The 21,806-nt window shown below is 37.2% G+C and overlaps 1 protein-coding gene across 1 annotated transcript; it reads left to right on the top strand.

Annotated features, from left to right (window-relative positions):
- Nucleotides 1-3,041: 3,041 nt before the first annotated feature.
- On the top strand, nucleotides 3,042-15,477 carry LOC107586377 (potassium voltage-gated channel subfamily S member 2). Its single transcript, XM_016273695.1, has 3 exons — nucleotides 3,042-3,144; nucleotides 12,448-13,427; nucleotides 14,991-15,477. The coding sequence occupies exons 2-3, from the start codon at nucleotides 12,462-12,464 to the stop codon at nucleotides 15,471-15,473; spliced, it is 1,449 nt and encodes a 482-aa protein (XP_016129181.1). The 5' UTR covers nucleotides 3,042-3,144; nucleotides 12,448-12,461; the 3' UTR covers nucleotides 15,474-15,477.
- Nucleotides 15,478-21,806: the final 6,329 nt, after the last annotated feature.

The raw sequence follows: 21,806 nt of genomic DNA, 5'->3' as shown, positions 1-21,806 counted from the left end.
CTAAATTATGACCTATGCTCTCAATATCAAATGCAGAAACATTCATTCTTGCGTTCATGATCTCAAGGTTAGATTATTGTAATGCTTTATTGGGTGGTTGTTCTGCATGCTTAATAAACAAACTCCAGCTGGTCCAAAATGCAGCAGCTAGAGTTCTTGCTAGAACCAGGAAGTATGACCATATTAGCCCAGTTCTGTCAACACTGCACTGGCTCCCTATTAAACATCATAGATTTTAAAATCTAATGCTAATTACTTATAAACCTGAATGGTTTAGAACCAAAGTACTTGAGCAAGCTCTTATCGCATTATAGTCCTCCACGTCCGCTGCGTTCTCAAAACTCTGTGGCAATTTGATAATACCTAGAATATCAAAATCAACTGCAGGCGGCAGATCCTTTTCCTATTATGCTGTTAAGCCTATGTTGTTGTTGGTACAGGCGGTCAGCATCTCCAGCTCCAGATCCTCTGTGCTCTCAAGCCCAGTGGCCCCTGTGCACCCTGTCCAAGAGATCATTCCTTTGTTCATGGCACTTCCATCAATGGCGGTTGCCATTTTGTTCGTGTGGGCTGCACACACATCTCCTGATCCACCACGTCAATGAAATCTTTGCCTGTCCTTTTACTGCTTCAGTGGCCATTTCTAAACTTTCTGTGCTGTCTGTTTCAGTTCTGCCTGATCCACCATGGTGGTCTTCTGCTCTGTCTGTGCCACCGTGGTGGTCTCCAGCTCCAACTGCGCTGCTGTGGTGGTGGTCTGCTCCACCTACCTTACCCTGGCCGCCTGCTCTGCTTCCTCCGTTCTGGTCTCCAGCTCCACCCTGGCCACCAATACTGCCGGCTCTGCCATGGCCACCTGCAATGCTGGCTATGCCCTGGTCTCCAGCTGCACCCTGGCTGCCTGGTCCGCTGGCTCTTCCCTGGTCACCTGCTCTGCCCTGGTCTCTCGCTCTGCCTGTGCCACTCTGGTCACTTGCTCCACCACAGTCTTCAGGCCCTCTTCCACCACATGGGCCTGAGCCTCCATTCTCCCCGTTTCACCTCCGCTCCACCACCCTCCAGCACTGCGACCTTGTTAGGAGGACCTTAGGAGGGGGCTATATCATGATCCCTGCCCGTGTTGCCTGTGTCACTGGTCATGGACTATTGTTGTGTAGTTCTGTCTTCATTGTTGCTTTGTTCACCTCATGTTTCCCTGCTGCTCCGTTTCCTTGTTTGTTGACATGGACACTCTTTGGACCACACCCATCTCCTTGTTAGTTTCCTTAGTTACTCATTAGTTCATTGGTTCAACTCAGCTTATATAGCCCTTGTGTTTCTCTCATGCTCTGTCAGTTGTTTGATGTTATGGTTGATGTTATGTTCTTGTTCCTCGTGCCCCCAGTGTCTGTGTTTGCAGTTGTTCCTATCAATAAATTCCTGCACTAAGATGCTTGTCCCTGCCTGCATCATTAAACTTATATCAGCTCACCACCAGCACTCAGTTCTAAAAATATACTAACTTGTTCATTAATGCCTTCATTGTTCAATTATAGTATGCTGGTTATTTACACTCTCGTGACTGCGGGTCATTTACGGTGTGTGATAATCTTACTTTTACCCTTTCACTTTATAAACTTCTCTAAGACTAAGCAGTGGGCCATTAAGGTTGACCATCATTAAATTTGCAACATTTATGCATACCTCCTGTCAGATATTGATATTCATAGGACTAAAAGCCCACCTACATTCTACTGTCTGAGAGGAAAGGTCTGTATAGAGTTCCTGAGGGGTTTCAAATCTTGGCACTCAGTATGATTCAATTAAGCCTTGCATTCCCCTAATGCCCTGGGCAGAGCATAAACTAAAACGTGTAAAGAGTCTACAAATCTCTGCTTCACTATAAAGTATAAGCTACTAAGCTACTAAGCTCCAATGGATACCTGCTTCTGTAAAGAAAACTTAGATCTTTGAGAATTTCCTTCTCAAAAGGAAGGTACGTCTGTAGACTTAAAATTAGGCTTTGCAAAAAATCTTCAGTGTTGATGGAATCAGAGTTTAACAGTGGCTTTAACAATGAGTGTCTAGTCCACTCACTACACTGCCTTCCCTCAATCGATGACGGTGGTCAGGGGTAGGGAAAGGTACAATTCTGACAATGTGCTAATTACAACAAAGAATCAAATTAGAATAAAGTTAAACAACAAGCTAACATTAGGAAAGTAGGTTATGGACTTCCGAAGCAGCAAAACAAGTGTACGAGGGTATAGGAAAAGACTGGTTAAGTCATTATATGCAAACAGCCCAGGGAAAAAGTAAGCATGCAGCATATGCCATATGGCCCCGAATACACCTCTGATGGAGTCAGATTTCAGTGAGCTAACTGCATAGGCTATTTGACCATTTGAGTCTGTTTGGTTGGATCATACACCCACTGATATGAAAGATAAATGTGAATCAGGCAATTTGTTGAATTAGAACGGAATATTTTCTGACTGTGATTATAGTAATGCAAAAATATTAATCTGAAAAATCAGTTTATAAACAATTATCCTAATTAATTAATGGAGGAGAATACTAGATTTTTCAGTATAACAATTATTTGACACATTAATTGTTTTTGCATCTGACAGGGCTGACCCATTGTGAGTGAAAGGCAAGGATAAACAAACATTTCTTAGAAAATGAAAGAAGCAAGATTTCACCCAGACATAGGTGAATATCTCTGAACAAGTTAAACAGATTGATAAAAATAAATAAAAATAAAATCCCTAACATATTTTTTTTTCTGCCCATAAACTTGAGTGAAAAAGATTCACAGGATATTCAAATAGCCTACGTTAGTTCAAGAATGGACGTTCCTGTGAACTGCGGTGTTTGACTGCTAGGGTGTGTACTTTCCGCGCCAGACTGGACAACTGCGCATCGTTTCACATCGAAGCAGCACGAGCGGAGGGAATGAGCTAGTGGAGTCTGAGGAGCAATTTATTGCGAAGCGAAGCGAAAAGATAAATTGATATTAGAGAAATAAAATATTTACAAACCCAGTGAACATATATTAGGCTACTATAGATCAATGGGTTGATACTTTATGACATCTTACACAGGCGTCGTAAACAAACGTGAGAAGAAAACAAGTGGAGAACAAACAGTGACATCTGTGTGGTAGGTTTCCTGTTTAATTGTAGAATCATAAGATGATATAGGGGAGAACAAATTAAAAGCGTAGATGCAACATTTTGCTTTAAACATCATGTGATTTCTATCAAAACGCAACAATAGCCTAATATATAAACATATTTTTCAGGAAGCAGGCTACATTTAGAAAGAGGTTAAAGAGAAGCGCATATCCAGCATAATGATAAAGGAACAAAATGTATTGATTAAATGGAATCTTCACGATTTATTGTGTTTAAGAGCATAGCGATATGCAATTTCTTAAGAACAGCAGTGGCCATACGCTTTCAATTTAATACAGTGCTTGCAAATGTCTAGGCCAAATCCTGCTTATTTATTATTATTATTATTATTTTTGATTTAATTTATTTTTTGTTACTTTTGAATGTAGGCTAGGCTGTGTTTGTGTGTGTGACCTGTTAAGTCCTGTAGGCTATTTGAACTAGGCTATATAGGCTACTTGCATTGCATGGTTTTGAGGTCTCCGAGTTTAAAAAGAGAAAGCTGTCCTTTGGTATTGATTTATCATTTGACCACTGCCAAGTTGCGCTGTACGGTATAATGTACACAAACGGAAAGCTTAGCCTACCTATTGCCTGGCTACACATTAATAAAGTAAACTATTAAAATAATGGCAGCAACCTCTGTGTAATATATAAAACTTTACTACAGGATGCCTTTTATATACACAATTTATATTTTACTTATTCTCTAGATTATATTATTATTTCTGGTGTATACTTTCTACAAGAAAGTTGATTATGCACTAGCCTACTGATTCCAGATGCCCACTGCATGACATTAAGACACGATTTTCTTGTTTTAATTAGAGTTAGCCTATTTCTAGTAGGCCTAATCATGGCTTCTATGGCGCTTGAGATGCGATAGGCTATTGATGTCCGTGAAAACAGATGAGTCTATTTTCGATAAAGAATCGGTTCACAAATCATAGCCTACTAATTCAGTGATTTCGGTGATATCAGATTGCAACTGTTCTGATCGAATCACTAAACCACAATAAATTGAGTGCGTCAGTGATTAGGCTACTACATATTAATTGTGTCATGTGATATGGGCAAATATCGATATTCGACTGTACGATCAGCAATGCGCGACACAAACTTGCATAGGCTAAGTTTTGCAGGGACCCTCAGTATAGGTTTACTGGTTTTTATACAGAGCTAATTCATTTTTCTATCCTTTAACCCTAACCCAACCACTAAACATAACCTCACAGAAAACTTTTGGCATTTTTAACTTTTTACTTTTGTGAGTTAACAGCTTATTTCTTAATTAACTGACAGCTTGTTCACTAATCTTCAGTGTTTGCCATTCAATTTTTGTCAATTTATTTTGAAGTGAGCTATATTTGGAGTTTACAATGGAAAAGAAATCAAGGACAGGAAGTATTCAGTTTACACTTAGTATGCATTTGGCAGACACTATTCAAGACACTGCATTCAAGGAACACATCACCCTTACCAAAAAGAAGTATATTTCAAGTTTATTTTATTAAGTATACTTAAGTAAAGTTTAAGTATATTTTTAAGTATACTTTATGTAGTAAGTATACAAATATCAGTGTACTAGTAGTATACTGGTAAGTGTACTATTTCAATACTCCTTGGGACTAAAGTGGCCCACTTTCTAGTATATAAAAGTATACTTTTAAGTATACCTTAAGTATAACAGCAGTAAACTTTGAGTACACTAGTGTACTCAACTGAGTACACTAAACTAGTTTACCTCTGTTTTTTGTTTGTACTGCAACTACAGGTGCATCTCAATAAATTAGAATGTCGTGGAAAAGTTCATTTATTTCAGTAATTCAGACTGTGGAAACTTCACACTGGACTTCAAGCAACATGGTTTCTGTGCCTCTCCACTCTTCCTCCAGACCTTGATTTACAAATGAAATGCAAAATTTACTTTCATCTGAAAAGAGGACTTTGGTCCACTGTGTTTTCTGAAGTCCACAGTCAACGCAGCCATCTACCAGGAAATTTTAGAATGCTTCATGCTTCCTTCTGCTGACAAGCTTCATTTTCCAGCAGGACTTGGCACCTGCCCACACTGCCAAAAGCACCAAAAGCTGGTTCAATGACCATGGTGTTATAATTCATGCAAAAGGAGGCCCAACCAAGTATTGAGTACATGTACAGTAAATGAACATACTTTCCAGAAAGCCAACAATTCACTAAAAATGTTTTTTTTATTGGTCTTATGAAGTATTCTAATTTGTTGAGATTGATGGGTTTTTGTGAAATGTGAGCCAAAATCATCCCAATTAAAAGAACCAAAGACTTAAACTACTTCAGTCTGTGTGCATAGAATTTATTTAATACACGAGTTTCACAATTTGAGTTGAATTACTGAAATAAATAAACTTTTCCACGACATTCTAATTTATTGAGATGCACCTGTATACTAAAAGTGAACTTATAGATATACTGATAGTTTATTAAATACTTGTAGCATTTTTAGTACACTTTGAAGTATAGTCTCAGTAAACTACTAGTTTAGTAGTTTTATATTGCAAGTATACTCGTAAGTGTTCTTTAAGTTAACTTTACATCATACTTTAAGTATACTACTATGTCCTTATTTATTAATTTGTATATATTTTGTATATTTTATATGAATATCTGAACATACAAAACATCAAAAGAAAGAACAGGGTATCTGCTTGTAAACAATTTTTTTTAAATTCTAGCTTCATGCATTCTTTTTTTATGAACACTTGAATGTGGGTAAGTTTCATAAGTACAAAATAAATAAATAAATAAACAACATTTTAAACAAAAAGCTGAAAAAAAAACTATGAATTGATTCAGAATGATAATCAAAACGTAGGTGGAGAATCAACACCCCAAAGATTGACAATCAATATTACCTCTTCATGGGTCAACATTTTATTCAATAACGTTACACAGTTTTGATGCTGTTTTATATCTGATTATTAGTACCGCCACTCCCTAAACGCAGAGTACGCAGTTTGCGTAGGGCACCAACTCCATAGAGAATCTATGGGGTATTGTCAAGAGGAAGATGAGAGACACCAGACCCAACAATGCAGATGACCTGAAGGCCGCTATCAAAGCAACCTGGGCTTCCATACCATCTCAGCAGTGCCACAGGCTGATTGTCTCCATGCCACGCTGCACTGATGCAGTAATTCATGCAAAAGGAGGCCCAACCAAGTATTGAGTACATGTACAGTAAATGAACATACTTTCCAGAAAGCCAACAATTCACTAAAAATGTTTTTTTTATTGGTCTTATGAAGTATTCTAATTTGTTGAGATTGATGGGTTTTTGTGAAATGTGAGCCAAAATCATCCCAATTAAAAGAACCAAAGACTTAAACTACTTCAGTCTGTGTGCATAGAATTTATTTAATACACGAGTTTCACAATTTGAGTTGAATTACTGAAATAAATAAACTTTTCCACGACATTCTAATTTATTGAGATGCACCTGTATACTAAAAGTGAACTTATAGATATACTGATAGTTTATTAAATACTTGTAGCATTTTTAGTACACTTTGAAGTATAGTCTCAGTAAACTACTAGTTTAGTAGTTTTATATTGCAAGTATACTCGTAAGTGTTCTTTAAGTTAACTTTACATCATACTTTAAGTATACTACTATGTCCTTATTTATTAATTTGTATATATTTTGTATATTTTATATGAATATCTGAACATACAAAACATCAAAAGAAAGAACAGGGTATCTGCTTGTAAACAATTTTTTTTAAATTCTAGCTTCATGCATTCTTTTTTTATGAACACTTGAATGTGGGTAAGTTTCATAAGTACAAAATAAATAAATAAATAAACAACATTTTAAACAAAAAGCTGAAAAAAAAACTATGAATTGATTCAGAATGATAATCAAAACGTAGGTGGAGAATCAACACCCCAAAGATTGACAATCAATATTACCTCTTCATGGGTCAACATTTTATTCAATAACGTTACACAGTTTTGATGCTGTTTTATATCTGATTATTAGTACCGCCACTCCCTAAACGCAGAGTACGCAGTTTGCGTAGGGCACCAACTCCCAGGGGGGCACCATCCCAGTTGCTAAAAAAATATATATATTTTTGTTCTATGTTAATATTAACATAATACATAAATAAAAATCTAAACACGAATGTATATATTATATATACATAATTATAAAAAATGCATTTTATGATGAACGCAGTAGGCAGTATAAGTACACTTGACGCGCCATTCCCTCATCTGTGCCAGCGCTCGCTCTCACTTCTTGTTTGCAGCTGAATACAAATGATCATCATATTTAATGGACAACTAGACTATATCAGGGAAAAGACATCAGCACAGTCCGGCGCAGAGAAAAGAAAAAAGTCAGAGATGAAGCCCATGCATCACTTTCAAGTGACTAACGTTACTTTCATAATCCTGTGAAACTTTTTTGACTGTTGACGTTAGTAACGTGTTTTAATGTCGGTAATAATTTCACCACCAACAACGCATCTGACTTAATATTCTAGTTTCCATGACTTAAAATGTATTAAATAAAAACTACGAGGCAATATATGGTAGGCCTATATGGTTTAAAATAAATATGGTTTCATTGAATAACACTGTTAAAATACATAATGTAATACAAAATAAACAATTTACATTATAATAAATGCCTGCAAAGGACACCAACAAAGTGTCAAAGTTCTTACCAAAATTAACCATGGTTTTATCGTTAATAAATTTTGTGTGATTTCTGAATGCTTGAGACCATAAAATCAATCAGATAACTGTATTAATAAAATCATAGCCATAGGTAACTGTCTAGAGCTACAATTGTAATTAATAAATAATACAATTGAATTACAATTATTTATTTACTTTTATATTTGCTTAAAGTTCTATTTTGAACCCTTATAGTAGTTTTTTTTTTTTTTGAGGTAGGGGGCACAACAATACTATTCTGCTTAGGGCACCCATTTGGCGAGCAGCGGCCCTGCTGATGATCATGTTAGATTACATGTGGAAGCATCTGTTGTTTCGGTTTCTTCTTCACTTGTATTTTGGAAATTCTGTACAGAAGATGTGTAATAGGGTCCCCCACCATATAACAATGAAAACATTCTCGGAGCAAGTATAGCTAAAATAAATTTAGACTTTTTCTAAGTACAAGTAAAGCATACTTAAATGTCATTTTAAGAATATTAAAGTAAGAAGTACATAAAGCACATTTGTGAGAAGTACATACAGTATAAAGTAGACTGAAAGTATACTTTCCTATTTTATATTTTAAAAGAAGTATACTAAAAGCACACTTGAATAAACTTATTTTTCGAAAGGGCAGTTCTTTATCAGTTCTTGCTTTTCTTGGTGATCAAACCCATGACCTTGGCACTACACTATGCTGTGCTGATTGAGCTACAGGAAGGTATTTATGACACTAACCATTTATTTTTATGGTATCCGCAAATAGTTATTGACAGTCCTAAAACCAAGAAAGTGATTTTATGATACAATGTGATTGGTTTACAAGGGACACGTGATCCAAGATGATGATTACACTTTCTCCAACTATAGAGCTGTGGAAGTCAGCATCTCCTTATATATATAGAGGTCACTTACTTGCCCTGAGCTTAATGATATATTTTAAAAAATAAAATAGCTCACTAGTTTCCGATTATATGTTTACGATGTGCTGTTGTTGCCAATAGATATCTGTATGATGATATTGCATTAGCAGCTGTTCCTTTGGGCCACTATGCATAAGCCGTCTGAATGCTCATTCGAGAGCAACTTGTATGAATAACTCTATCTGCTAGCATTCAGCAGCTGATTTTCACAGGATTTAGTTTATCATTAATGTAACATAATTCTACATATGGTAAATAGAATGGCAAAAAAATACTGGTTAAAACTCCTATAAATATAAAACAGTTGATAATCAGAGAACCATATACATATGTATGGTTCTTACAAGCATAGTGTGAATGTTATGGCATGAAAATTGATTGGTTTGTTAGTACGAGTGATGAATAGAATTAGAATGTTGACTGTTCCAAGATGGTGGACATGTTGACATGTCTGGTACAGTCAAATGAGGTATCTATGTGTAGATCCATGTTGCTGCCTAGTTCCCGAAAGTCCACTTAAAATTTGTGTTCAGAAGAAGATTTGTTTTCATAGAAATGCGAGGAAATATTCTGAAATATTCAACCGACAGCCCTAAAATGTGCTAGATAAATGCAAATTTCTCATGAATAAATCTTTGCATAACGCATGAACTAAAATAAGTATGTGTAATCAGTTGTGCAAGTAGTTCATAAATCTGCTTCCAAGATGACTGGAACATACTGTACCTGTTGCTGTGACAGCAACAGACAAAGCATTATGAAATCATTTACTTACGATTTGTGATGCAGCTGCAGTCATATCTAGTACCGCGTCATCTTTCAACAAATGTTCCTTTGTGAACTCTCCATGACACTGTGCTTCATTTACAAAACAAAATGCTCTGAACAATCCTCTGGCACGATCCGGGATGCCATTAAAAATAAACTATCCACTTGTTTCTTACGCTGGTATACTTCTGATATCTGTACAAAGTCGTGAACAAGTTGTTTAAACCAAATATGTCAAAGCGAACATTCTTTCACCCCATTTGTCCAATTGATGCCAGACTCAATCGCGTGGACTGTCAAAAAATCTAACGCCCATCTGTGTACTGTATGCAGATGCTTTTGACGTGACGCTAAATGCGAGTGTCGTGTCACATAATCAAGTGTTAGCCGTTAAAGGGTTAGTTCACCTCAAAATGAAAATTCTTTGGTTTGGAACGACATGAGGTGAGTAATTAATGACAGAATTTTCCTTTTTGGGTGAACTATCGCTTTAAGCAACTGGATGCCAGTGGGTGGGGCCTATGTATATGTTTATGCAAATATGTCATCATGTCCTCTCATATCCGAATGAGCCGTTTTTGGAGCTTAATTAAATAAATGCTTTGTTTATATTGAGAACGTTTTAAGCTATGAAACTTGCAGGATGTTTTAATGGTTCAAAGACCTCTTATATGCCAAAAGATCAAGCCAAATTTGATTTCTCATGTCATGACCCCTTTAAGGCACATAGTGCCAAATCAATGGTGCGATACAGCTCATTAAAGCACTCCAACATTTTTCCATGTTTTTCAGAAGGTCTGCTTGATAAGTCTGCAAGACCGCCATTCATCTTGACTCACCATTGCTTAAGTCTTTCCAACCAACAAGCACATGAACCTGCACAACTTTGGTGGAAAACTAGGAGAGTATTCAGAGTATTCTCACTCTTGGAGAGTATTCATTCCCTCATCCTTGCAGCCAAAAGTGACAGGACAGGGGAAAATGAGAAATACAAGGCCTGAGCTGGCAGATTCCCCTTCCTCCATGTCCTTCACTTCCTTCGCTTGTGTGACCTCTTGGGCACCACAGAGGTTAGATATCGGAAGAGCTGGGGATTGATCTTTTTAAAGAACCCAACCTAAGAAGAAAGCATCTTGAACTTCATGACAGAGGCACAATAAACAGCTCTCATGCCCATATGAGAAACTTCTTTATTTCTCACATGGAGTTAAACACCTATGAATGCCATCTTGAAAAAGATGCGAGTGCAGAGATGAGAGTCTCTCTTATTGTCCAAATCAATCATAATATATCAAACACACAGCAAGAGGGCACCTCAGTGCACATAATACACTTGTTGCCACACAGCTGGGGGTGGAAAATAATCTGAAATAACTGAAATATGTCACTGAAATAAGTGCAGAAGTAGAAATAAGGCAGAGTAAAGACTAGATGTAATCGTGAGCCTGAAGACAGTAAAAATTGGACAAAATGACACGGAACCCCCTAGACTATATGTGCATGAGGACAATGAATGAAGTATAAACGCGTTTGAATCATGATTGAATGTGTGCTGATCTGCTTGTAACATTTTGAAGCCATATCATTGTAATTAATCTAATCATCATATCTAAATTCATAGGTCAACATCACTCAAATGTGACTGGAGAAGAAAAACACATTGAGGACAATTGGAGATGGGGGGTGGGGATAGGTTTGGGGCCCAATTCGAGGCTTGTCACAAATAATTTTTTCTTTTGTCCAAAAAATCCTCTATTGTGTGGTGGCATTTTGATTATTTAACTGCTCCCGATTGAGACGGAGCATCCCCGAACTCAAGTTGTAAATATCAAACATGTTTGATATTTACGACTCTTGATTGAGCTGCCTCTGACGTGATACCCGTGAGCAATCATCACCTACCGGATGTTGCGTGCTTAGCTGAAACTTGACAGCCACAAACATGCCATGAGTGTAGAGTACTGAGAAAGAACAAGACCCATATTTTTTTTTGTTTTTCACTGTACTGTACAACAGAACACGTGCCAGGTGAGCCATCTGATAAGATCGATAGTCCTTCGTGTGATTTGCTCCTCTAGTCACATTTGATCTCACAAGCTTGAGATCTCGTGTCACTGTGAAATTGTTCCTACAGTCAACAAGTGTTTGGTCTCGCGGTCTGGTCGAATCATCTAGTGTGTATGTTCAGAGGATTATAAGGCTAAGAATCAATTGAAACTGTCTTCATGTTTGTGGTCTCCCATGGTTTAAAATTTCACATGAAAGTTTGATTTGTATCAGCACCATTTGTTCCAGACTCAGTTTAAATATTTTGCAGGGAATAAAGAAATCAGATCAGTTGGATAGAAGTTACTTGATTACATGGTTACATCATAAGGATATGGAAGCTACATGATGGGAGCTGTGTGTTTTGGACATAGGTAACCATAGTTTTTCTGAGCAAATCAAGGATGGAGAATATTGCAAAAAAAAAAGATAATTATAAATAATGGTCCATTAATCATTAGTTTTACAAAAATATGTAAGAAGTACATGATTGTGCATCCACCACTACTATAGGCCTATGTACAATTAAAATAAAAACAACGTAAAAAAATCTATAAATTATAGAAAGGATGAAATTTAAAATATAAAGAGTTACATTTATTTTATGTTAAGAATTACTGTTCACAGGCTAAGCTGATAACTTCATCATACATCACAGGGTTTATTTTTGTGGAGCTGAATGGCATGCATATAACATCAGCACACATTAAATGCCACAGGAAGTAGGCAAAAATTATGGTGCTTTAATTATATTAATATTTTTAACATGTTAAAATAAATAACAGAAATGAACCCATTATGAATGCCAGCCATACTAAAACAAATGTTGTCCTCTTTTTCTATTACAGCGTGTAGGTAGATCATGGTTAAGGAAAGACAAACTTGGTGGTTTTTGGATCCGAAGGACAACCTTTTACACATCAATGTGGGTGGGTTGAGGCACACTCTATGTTCAAGCATTCTGAAGAAGTTTCCGGACACGCGTCTTGGCCAGCTCTTGTCCTGTGACTCAGAAGATGACATTCTACAGCTCTGTGATGATTTTGATGTTCAACAGAAAGAGTTTTACTTCGACCGTAACCCTGGCCTTTTCCCTTATGTCCTGCACTTCTACCAGACTGGCAAGCTGCACATTATGGAAGAGCTGTGCATTTTCTCCTTCTCTCAGGAAATAGAGTACTGGGGCATCAGTGATTTTTTTCTGGACAGCTGCTGTAGTTACCGTTACCTTGATCGTAAACTGGAGAGACATCATAAATCGTGGGATGAAGAAAGTGATGTTAGCAGTGTGGATACGTCGGTTGATGAGATTTCTGATCTGAACAAAGATATCGAGCACTTCCATGAAATGCGTTTTGGAAACATTCGAAAGTGTCTGTGGCTAACATTGGAAAATCCAGGTTATTCAATTCCTAGCAAACTTTTCAGCTTGCTTTCCATTTGTGTGGTGTTGATATCAATTGCCACCATGTGTATCAATAGCATTCCAGACTACCAGATATTTGATGAAAATGGTAATCCAACCGAAGACCCAACTATGCATGTTTTAGAAGTGTTCTGCATCTGCTGGTTTACCTTTGAGGTAGTAACACGTATGCTTCTTGCACCAAACCATCGTAAGTTCTTCCTGCTACCACTAAACCTGATTGATATCATCTCAGTGATGCCAATTTACATCACTATCTTTTTTGATCTGCTCATTGGGAGTGAGTCAGAGCTAGACAACTTGGGAAAACTGGTCCAGGTGTTGCGGCTGATGAGAATCTTCAGGGTGCTGAAGTTGGCTAGGCATTCAACAGGGTTAAGGTCACTAGGTGCGACACTACGGGTGAGAATACACTGCTACTGTTCAAGTGCATTTACAAGCTGTATATTGAAGTGGTGTTCAAACCTGGACTTGGAGTGAGACCCAGAGCACTCCACATTTTGTATGTCTAAAAACCCACTACGCTTCCCAATATGCATACTATCCACCCTAAGTATATCCAAGATTAGAATGAATTTGTCCCAGAATACAGTATGTTGAAATGAGAATCCAAAGATACCTGGATGATCTACTATTTCCAGTGGATTTTTGAAGCATGCATCCATGCACAGTCTAACAGCTAATATTTTCCACAAGCCCTCCTGATTTAAAATAACAAACACAAATATCAAAGAACTATAAACATGGCAGATGAGCATTAAATCTATGTACATTCCTTACTTTTATAAAACTTCAATTAGGTTTCATGCTTGAATGCAATAAAAAAAAAAAATGTTGTTGTAAGGCCAGACAAAGACACGGAATATGGTGACCATATGCCCTCTTTTTCCCGGATATGTCCTGGCCAAGATTTCTAAATAACCGTGAGACCTACAAAGAGGAGACACTCTGCATGCTGTCGAATCGCTATCACGGTACATGGTTGTCACACATGATTGATCTGCGCAGCACTGCTTCAAGCTGAACACACATTTTGACTTTGTTTTCTATTGGTTTCATACTTGCTGAAAGTAAAGACTGAAAAGAAGTTTGAACAATAGCATGCAGACATTGTACATAATCGACCAATCATGCCATGCAAGAAAGTGGGATCTACAGAGAACGGTTAACCAATGCAAATTTTAAACATTTTAGGCAATTTAGAAATCCCGGCCAGGACATGTCCAGAAAAAGAGGATGTATATTCACCCTACACAGAATGGGCTGATTAACCATGAAATCAAAATTGACACTTCTTATTTTTTATGGAATATTGCAGAGTTTATTATAAGTGATTTATCTATGCACAAAGTAATCTTTAATCAAAATAACTTCCCCCTGCAACAACATTTCTTCTCTTCTTTGATGACATGTTTACTGGAGCGAGGGCAGGACAATAACCTCACCACTCCACCAACCTGTCACTCACATGAGATCAAAACAATAGCAAATAACAATGATCCAGTTTAATAAATTCAAAACAGCAGGCACAAACAGGCAGTGGTCAAATAACAGGCAAACAGTCCAATGGGCAATCAAGACAAAAATGCCAATCCAATAAACAGGTAGAACATCATAACATAAGGCTGATAATCTGAATCAGGTGTGTTATATAAAGGGAGATGCAGTTCTGTGGGTCCCCAGGATCAGGATTGAAAACCACTGACATATTGATTAGTACTAACTGTAAATGTTTTGATTATGCTTTATTTAACAAAATGAATCCATGAGACCAGCAAATAATAATCCATAAATAGCATATATTTTGATCTCCTTTTATACTTCCAATTATTACAAAAATGGAATACAACAAATACAAAATAATGGAATAAAAAGTTAAGTTCAGTCAACTCCATAGCTTAAGTGTTTAAGTGCTTCTACTTATATTTTCCATGTCAGAAATAATATTTTTGTTTCTTTGTGTAGCACAGCTACAGAGAAGTTGGAGTCTTATTACTGTACCTGGCAGTCGGTGTATCAGTGTTCTCCGGAATGGCTTACACTGCAGAATATGAAGAAGATGTTGGTTTGGACACAATCCCAGCATGCTGGTGGTGGGGGACTGTTAGTATGACAACTGTGGGATATGGAGATATAGTGCCAGTGACAGTGGCAGGAAAGCTGGCAGCATCTGGCTGCATCCTAAGCGGCACATTAGTTGTGGCACTACCCATCACCATCATTTTCAACAAGTTTTCACATTTTTACCGCAAACAAAAAGCTCTTGAGGCTTCAGTACGAAACAGCAACAACAAGAGGCTTATAATAAGACAACAGAGTAATAGTGAAGACAGCGCAATACATGGTCATAACCATTGTTTGGAGGATGAAGAGGATGAAGATGTGAATTATGAGAGAGGAGTTGTCAACTTTTGCTATGAAGACCATCCACTGACTAATAGATTCTGATGTGTCCACTATGCAAGAAAAGGAATATTATACCAATATCAAACATCATATCCTGGCTGAAAATAGAGTAGGGGGACAAATTAAAGGAAAATCTGTCCGATCCAGTGGTTCTGCTATGCTGTGGGGGGCATTTTGCTGCCATAGTTTGGGTCCACTTGCTCCCTTTGAGGGAAGAGTGTTTCTTAACTGGAAGGATGCATTATTTTTTAGACTACAGTTATCCTCAGCATTAAACAACAGAATGACAGTCTAGTGAGTTGGCATGGCTCCCCTGCAGTCACAGCATGAAAATATTATGAAAAATTAATTTTGGGGAAAAACTATATTGAAAATCTTTATATTATCTAACTTTCTTTTAATGCAATACAGTGAACAACAACTGTCAGTGTTTCTTTTTTTGTGTGAATTGGAATGTATAAGCAATAATTCTGAAATCAAGTCACATTAATATTATATTTATATAATGCTTTATTCAATACAAATAGTTTCAAAGCAGCTTCACAGTAATAAACAGGAAAATAACAGTGTCAGTGTTACAAAGTTCATAAATTATGAAAAACTTTAGTTATAAATATAAGTTATAAAGCAGCTCTACAAAAGGTAGTTAGCATAGTGGCATTAATCAACTCAAGTAAGTTTAATGTTGATTCAATTCAGTCACTGTGTCAGTTTTGGAAAGTTATCAGTTATAAAACAACTTCAAAGGAAGCTATACAAAAGAAAATAGTACCATTGTTCAGCTCAATTTTATTCAAGTTTTGCTCTCACAGAATAGCCTCAGTGCACCAACTGAGCAACCAAAACTCCATCAGACAACAGGTAGTGAAGAAAAAACCTTGTGAGAAAACAGGTTCAGTCAGCTCTCCGGTTTTCTTCTGGACTTAAATTAACAAACATTATGTGATCTATCATTCCACGCTGCAACACAGGTCAGACTTTGTGGAACGATATTATTCAAAAGTTTGCATTTAGCTCTTTCCACATGGACTTTGGGATACACCTCAATGGAATTTGGTGAGAAAATGGTGGGCTTGTAGTCTGTAGTCTTTATATGTAATCAGCAAGTATACAATGCTTAATAGGCAGCCAATGCAGTGTTGACAGAACCAGGCTAATATGGTCATACTTCCTGGTCTGGTAAGCACTCTAGCTGCTGCATTTCAGACCAATTGAAGTTTAATAAACCTGTTAAAAAATTAAAAATCCTGCTGTCTTGATGCCGTCCTGTGTTTTTCTGTCAATATGGGGTGCTGTGTGTACATTAATGAGGAAAAAAAAATTAACTTAAATGATTTTAGCAAATGGCTGCAATATAACAAAGAGTGAAAAATTTAAGGGGGTCTGAATACTTTCCGTACCCACTGTATACACTTGGCACAGCCGTCAAAATACAGTGAGCAAAAGATGCAAAATGAAGGCTGCCTTCCAAAGAATTCTTCAAATTGAGATAACTTTCAATAGAAACTGATGGCTTGGTTAGGTATGCAGCATTACTAGCATGAAACCTTTCGATTGAGAAACACCCAAAGTTGTTCTGAGTAATCACTTTTTTCCTATGACAAAACACTTCTATGCATAGAGCATGAGGGGTCATGGAATGGGTTGATGAGTATGAAAATGATATTATCCACATGGCCTTCATAGTCACCAGATCTCAACCTAACTTAGTTTTTGGTATAGACGGTGCAAACCCATGACCTCTGCAATACTAGCATTTCTTGGGAATGGAACCCATGACCTCAGCATTGCGGGTGTGTTAGTGGTTTGAACACTTGCTGTGCATGATGTCCCAAACTACAAGAAAACCTTTGCTTCAGCTGTTCCTGCTCTTCCTCTAAACAGAGGTTTACTATAATAAAACTCTAATATAATAGCAGTCTTGTATTGTATAGTCCTAAGACAACATGGCATAGAAGGTGATGTAAGGTACCTCTAAACAGCAAAAAAAATTTTTTTTTGAGATTAAGGCCATTGTCTCTCTGCCATGAAGAAATATTGATTCATAACAAATCATTCATTTCATTCTCTAAGGTAGAGGAAACCTCAGGGGTGTCTAGTCCTTCTCCTAGAGCACATGTCACTGTCCTGCAGAGAGTAGCTCCAACCAGCTCCAAAACACCCGCCTGGAAGTTTCTAGCAGAGATTGTCTTACTATTCCCAGGTGAAAAAAGTGCACTAAAATACATTTTATTTCAGTACACTTAGTACACTTCCATAATGTACTTAAAGTGCACTTCATGTACTTTATGCTAAAAGTATACTTATTGTTAAATTGTGAATTTGGTTACACATCTAAACACATTCTAAAATTACACCTATTGTGTAGCCACTTCATGCAGATGTTTTCCATCATTAAAAAACTTTACTACTTAAATGTTAGAAATAATACATTTGAATAAAATTACTTTAAATGTAATTCATGCAAATGTAAATGCCCATAGATTAAAATAATAATTACCCTATTACCACATAGATATAACAGCAGCACAGGTATGGTATCTAATTTACAAACAAACAAAAGAGTATCTCTTTCATCAAAAACACATTTTTTTGTGATGTATATTTTCACACACCACACAAGTCCAAACGGGCCTTAAAAGAAAGGTGGTTTTGGTGCTTCTGCTGATATCATGATTATCATTTAAAATAGATGATATACCTCAAACAGATGACGTTTGTTGTTATCTCGCTGCTACAGTAGAATTTACTGTTTGTAGAATGTGCTTTACTGAGCGGGAAAAAAACTGAAAACCAAAGAAAGAACACATTGATATTTTTAGACAATACACATCATTACACAACATTTATTATTAAATAATAATGCAACACATTTGTGACCCTGGACCACAAAACTAAAGTCTTAAGTCGCATGGGTATATTTGTAGCAATAGCCAACATTACATTGTATGGGTCAAAATTATCGATTTTTCTTTTATGCCAAACATCATTAGGATATTAAGTAAAGATCATGTTCCATTAAGATATCTTGTAAATTTCCTATAGTAAATATATCAAAACTTAATTTTTGATTAGTAATATGCATTGCTAAGGACTTCATTTGGGCAAATTTAAAGGTTATTTTCTCAATATTTAGATTTTTTTGCACCCTCATATTCCATATATTCAAATAGTTGTATCTCAGCCAAATATTGTCATATCCTACCAAACCATATGGAAAGCTTAGTTATTCAGCTTTCAGAAGCTGTATCTCAATGAAATCTCACTTTCAAAAGATTGACCCTTATGACACATTTGCTGGTAGTAACACCTGATTGGAAATTTCTAGTGATCCTGAAGACTTTGATTAACTGGTTCAAGTGTGTTTAAATAGGGTTAAGGCTAAACTCTGCTGAAAGGTGGCCATCCATGAACAGAATTGGACATTCCTGCTCTTCCTTCTTATTAGCTCTCCTCTTACCATTCCATCATGAACAATTTTTCCAAAAACAATCTTTCAATGGTTATCATTACTTGTTCTTTCCCTTGCCCTCTTCTCTTTCTGCATTCACCCTCTATTTAACCTGCTACATCATGTTCACCTCCTCTGCTCTTCTCTTCACCTCTTTCTCCTACTGCGCTTCCTCTACCCACTCTACCTCTTTTAAGTCTTAACTCTTTTTACAAGTCTTTTTATAAGTCTACCTTCTTTTTACAGTTTCTTCACAGTCGACCATTGTTTCTTTCTTTGCTCTGAATATTCACAGGTTACTACTGCTACACCATCTATTCTATCTAAACTTTAGTTTGGGGAAATATGTGTGTAGTGCTTAGAGAAAATAATGCATATATTTTATTTATTTATTTAAAAATGTATGAAGGACCAAATATGCAAAAATTAAAAATTAAAATAAATGCATAAATATATGAATAAATAAGCTAATTATTTTTTTGTCATATTTAATTAACTTTTTATTACTTTAATATGTTCAGCAATTAGTATAAATTGACTTAACACTTAATACACTTAAAGGGACATGCAGTAGTTATTTAGCTAGTGTAAGCATTGCTCTTCTTTTTGTATCTTAAGTACCGATACCACAATTACAATGTCAGACCTGTGCTCGTGACCCAGTTTCTCCCTCACGTTGATTGTTCATTGATGTCAGGTGTGTCTCATCTTGTCCCGTGTTATCCTGAGTATTTAGCCCCAGTCTGTGCATTCTGTGTTTGTCGGGTCTACATGTTGGATTACGTGTGTTTACCCCCTGTTCCTGATGTGGATTATCCCCTGTGTTTCAATGATTAAAGACTGTTAATGCCACGTCGCGTCTCCATCGTTCCTTCCAGTAGCGTATCGTGACGTACATTAGATGTTGCACTGCAAAGTTTTATGTAATTTACACTTAATACTAGCAACAGACACCAGAGTAGGGTTGGGTACCGAAACCCGGTACCAATATGGCACCGCCCAGCCAACATGTATATGTGGGCCCCACATGGTTTATGCTGGGTCTACATGGGTACCAAGTGGGCATGGTCCCAAAATGGGCATCTTATCTGGGGCCCACTTGGGTCAGCTAAGTAGGTCCCACATAGGCAAAAACAGATGGGCTCCCTACGTGGGTCCTAGTTGGGTCACAAATGGGAAATGAGTGCATGGGCTCTAAATGGGCAACACAAATGGGGCCCATATGGGTTTAACAAATGGGTTAGACATGGGCAAATACAATTAATCCCATATAGGCTGCCTACACAGGCCCAAGGTAGTACCCACATAGGCAACCTCTATATGGGTTCAGAAAGGGGAAACACATAAGCGGCCCTCTTGGTCAAACCTTATGGGTAAAACATGGGCAAACACAATCAGTCCCATATAGGCTGCCTACACTGGAAAAACAGATGGGCTCCCTACGTGGGTCCTAGTTGGGTCACAAATGGGAAATGAGTGCATGGGCTCTAAATGGGCAACACAAATGGGGCCCATATGGGTTTAACAAATGGGTTAGACATGGGCAAATACAATTAATCCCATATAGGCTGCCTACACAGGCCCAAGGTAGTACCCACATAGGTAACCTCTATATGGGTTCAGAAAGGGGAAACACATAAGCGGCCCTCTTGGTCAAACCTTATGGGTAAAACATGGGCAAACACAATCAGTCCCATATAGGCTGCCTACACTGGCCCAATGTAGTACCCACATAGGCAACCTCTATATGGCTTCTGAATGGGGAAACACATATGGGGCCCTCTTGGCCAAACCATACTGGCTCGACATGGGCAAACACAATCAGTCCCATATAGGCTGCCTACACTGGCCCAAGGTAGTACCCACATAGGCTACCTCTATATGGGTTCTGAATGGGGGAACACATATGGGGCCCTCTTGGTCAAACCATATGGGTAAAACATTGGCAAACACAATCAATCCCGGATAGGCTGCCTACATTGGCTCAAGGTAGTACCCACATGGGTAATCTCTAGTGTAGTGATGGGTCATTCATGATTGATCTGTTCATTGTATCTGTCATGTGACAAATGAATGAAAGACTCTGAAGGTAATGTCATTATTTATGTTCCCTATAAATTATCTTTGGCTGCATTATTATGATTTTCTAATTTGGAATATTATCAAGATTGCGTAGGTGGATGTGTTCGGGGAATTTGGCTGGTAAAAGTATAATATTTAATGCCACTTAAATGATTGAAATAAACTTGAAGACTTGAATAAAGATTTGTTAATTTTGATGAACGAGATCAAAGGAGAGAGTCAGTAAAATGATCCGAGCTTCCCATCACTAATATGGGGCCCTCTTGGGTAAGACATAAGCATTCTGGCTATATAGTCCTATATAGGCTGACTTTGACCCTATAGTACACAAATAGGTACTATAGGAACAGATTGGGCAGTGTGTTTGGGATCTATGTGAGTACAGTATTGACTTTATTCTCCAGAGAAACAAGCACGTCACCATCTTCAGAATATTGTGTTTGAACTTCCGTTTGTGCAGTAGCTCTGTAAATTTCTATGGCATCGCTGTCTAAGTAATTTAGCTGGTAAAGTGGTTTTATGTATTGTAGAATTAATGAAACTTATCGTGAACAATGTAATGTTTAAAGAAAATGTCTTAACAAATGTCAGTAGACCAGGAAGATTTTAAAACGAGTGATTCATTTATAAATCTGTCAGATCACAGAAGACAGCAAATGCAGCACTAAAAAAGGGTGGGCTACATAAGGTGAATAGGCCACTGGTTCTCAACTCCAGTCCTGGAGAGCTGGTGTAGGCCTATAGCAGACTTTAATTTCAACACTAATTAAACACACCTGTCTCTTATTCACAAATAATTGTGAACACTGTGATTAGCTTGTTTGGTGTGTTTGGTTAGAGAT

Source organism: Sinocyclocheilus grahami, unplaced genomic scaffold (assembly GCF_001515645.1).
Source record: "Sinocyclocheilus grahami isolate Dianchi unplaced genomic scaffold, SAMN03320097.WGS_v1.1 scaffold80.1, whole genome shotgun sequence".
NCBI classification, from domain to species: domain Eukaryota; kingdom Metazoa; phylum Chordata; class Actinopteri; order Cypriniformes; family Cyprinidae; genus Sinocyclocheilus; species Sinocyclocheilus grahami.
This window is presented reverse-complemented; position numbering and strand designations above follow the sequence as displayed.

What these genes read in the sequence shown, in the direction of transcription:
- LOC107586377 (XM_016273695.1), top strand. Translation starts at nt 12,462, where the DNA reads ATGGTTAAGGAAAGACAAACTTGGTGGTTTTTGGATCCGAAGGACAAC. An exon ending in CACTAGGTGCGACACTACGG is followed by an intron (nt 13,428 to 14,990) that starts GTGAGAATACAC and finishes TTCTTTGTGTAG; the next exon opens with CACAGCTACAGAGAAGTTGG.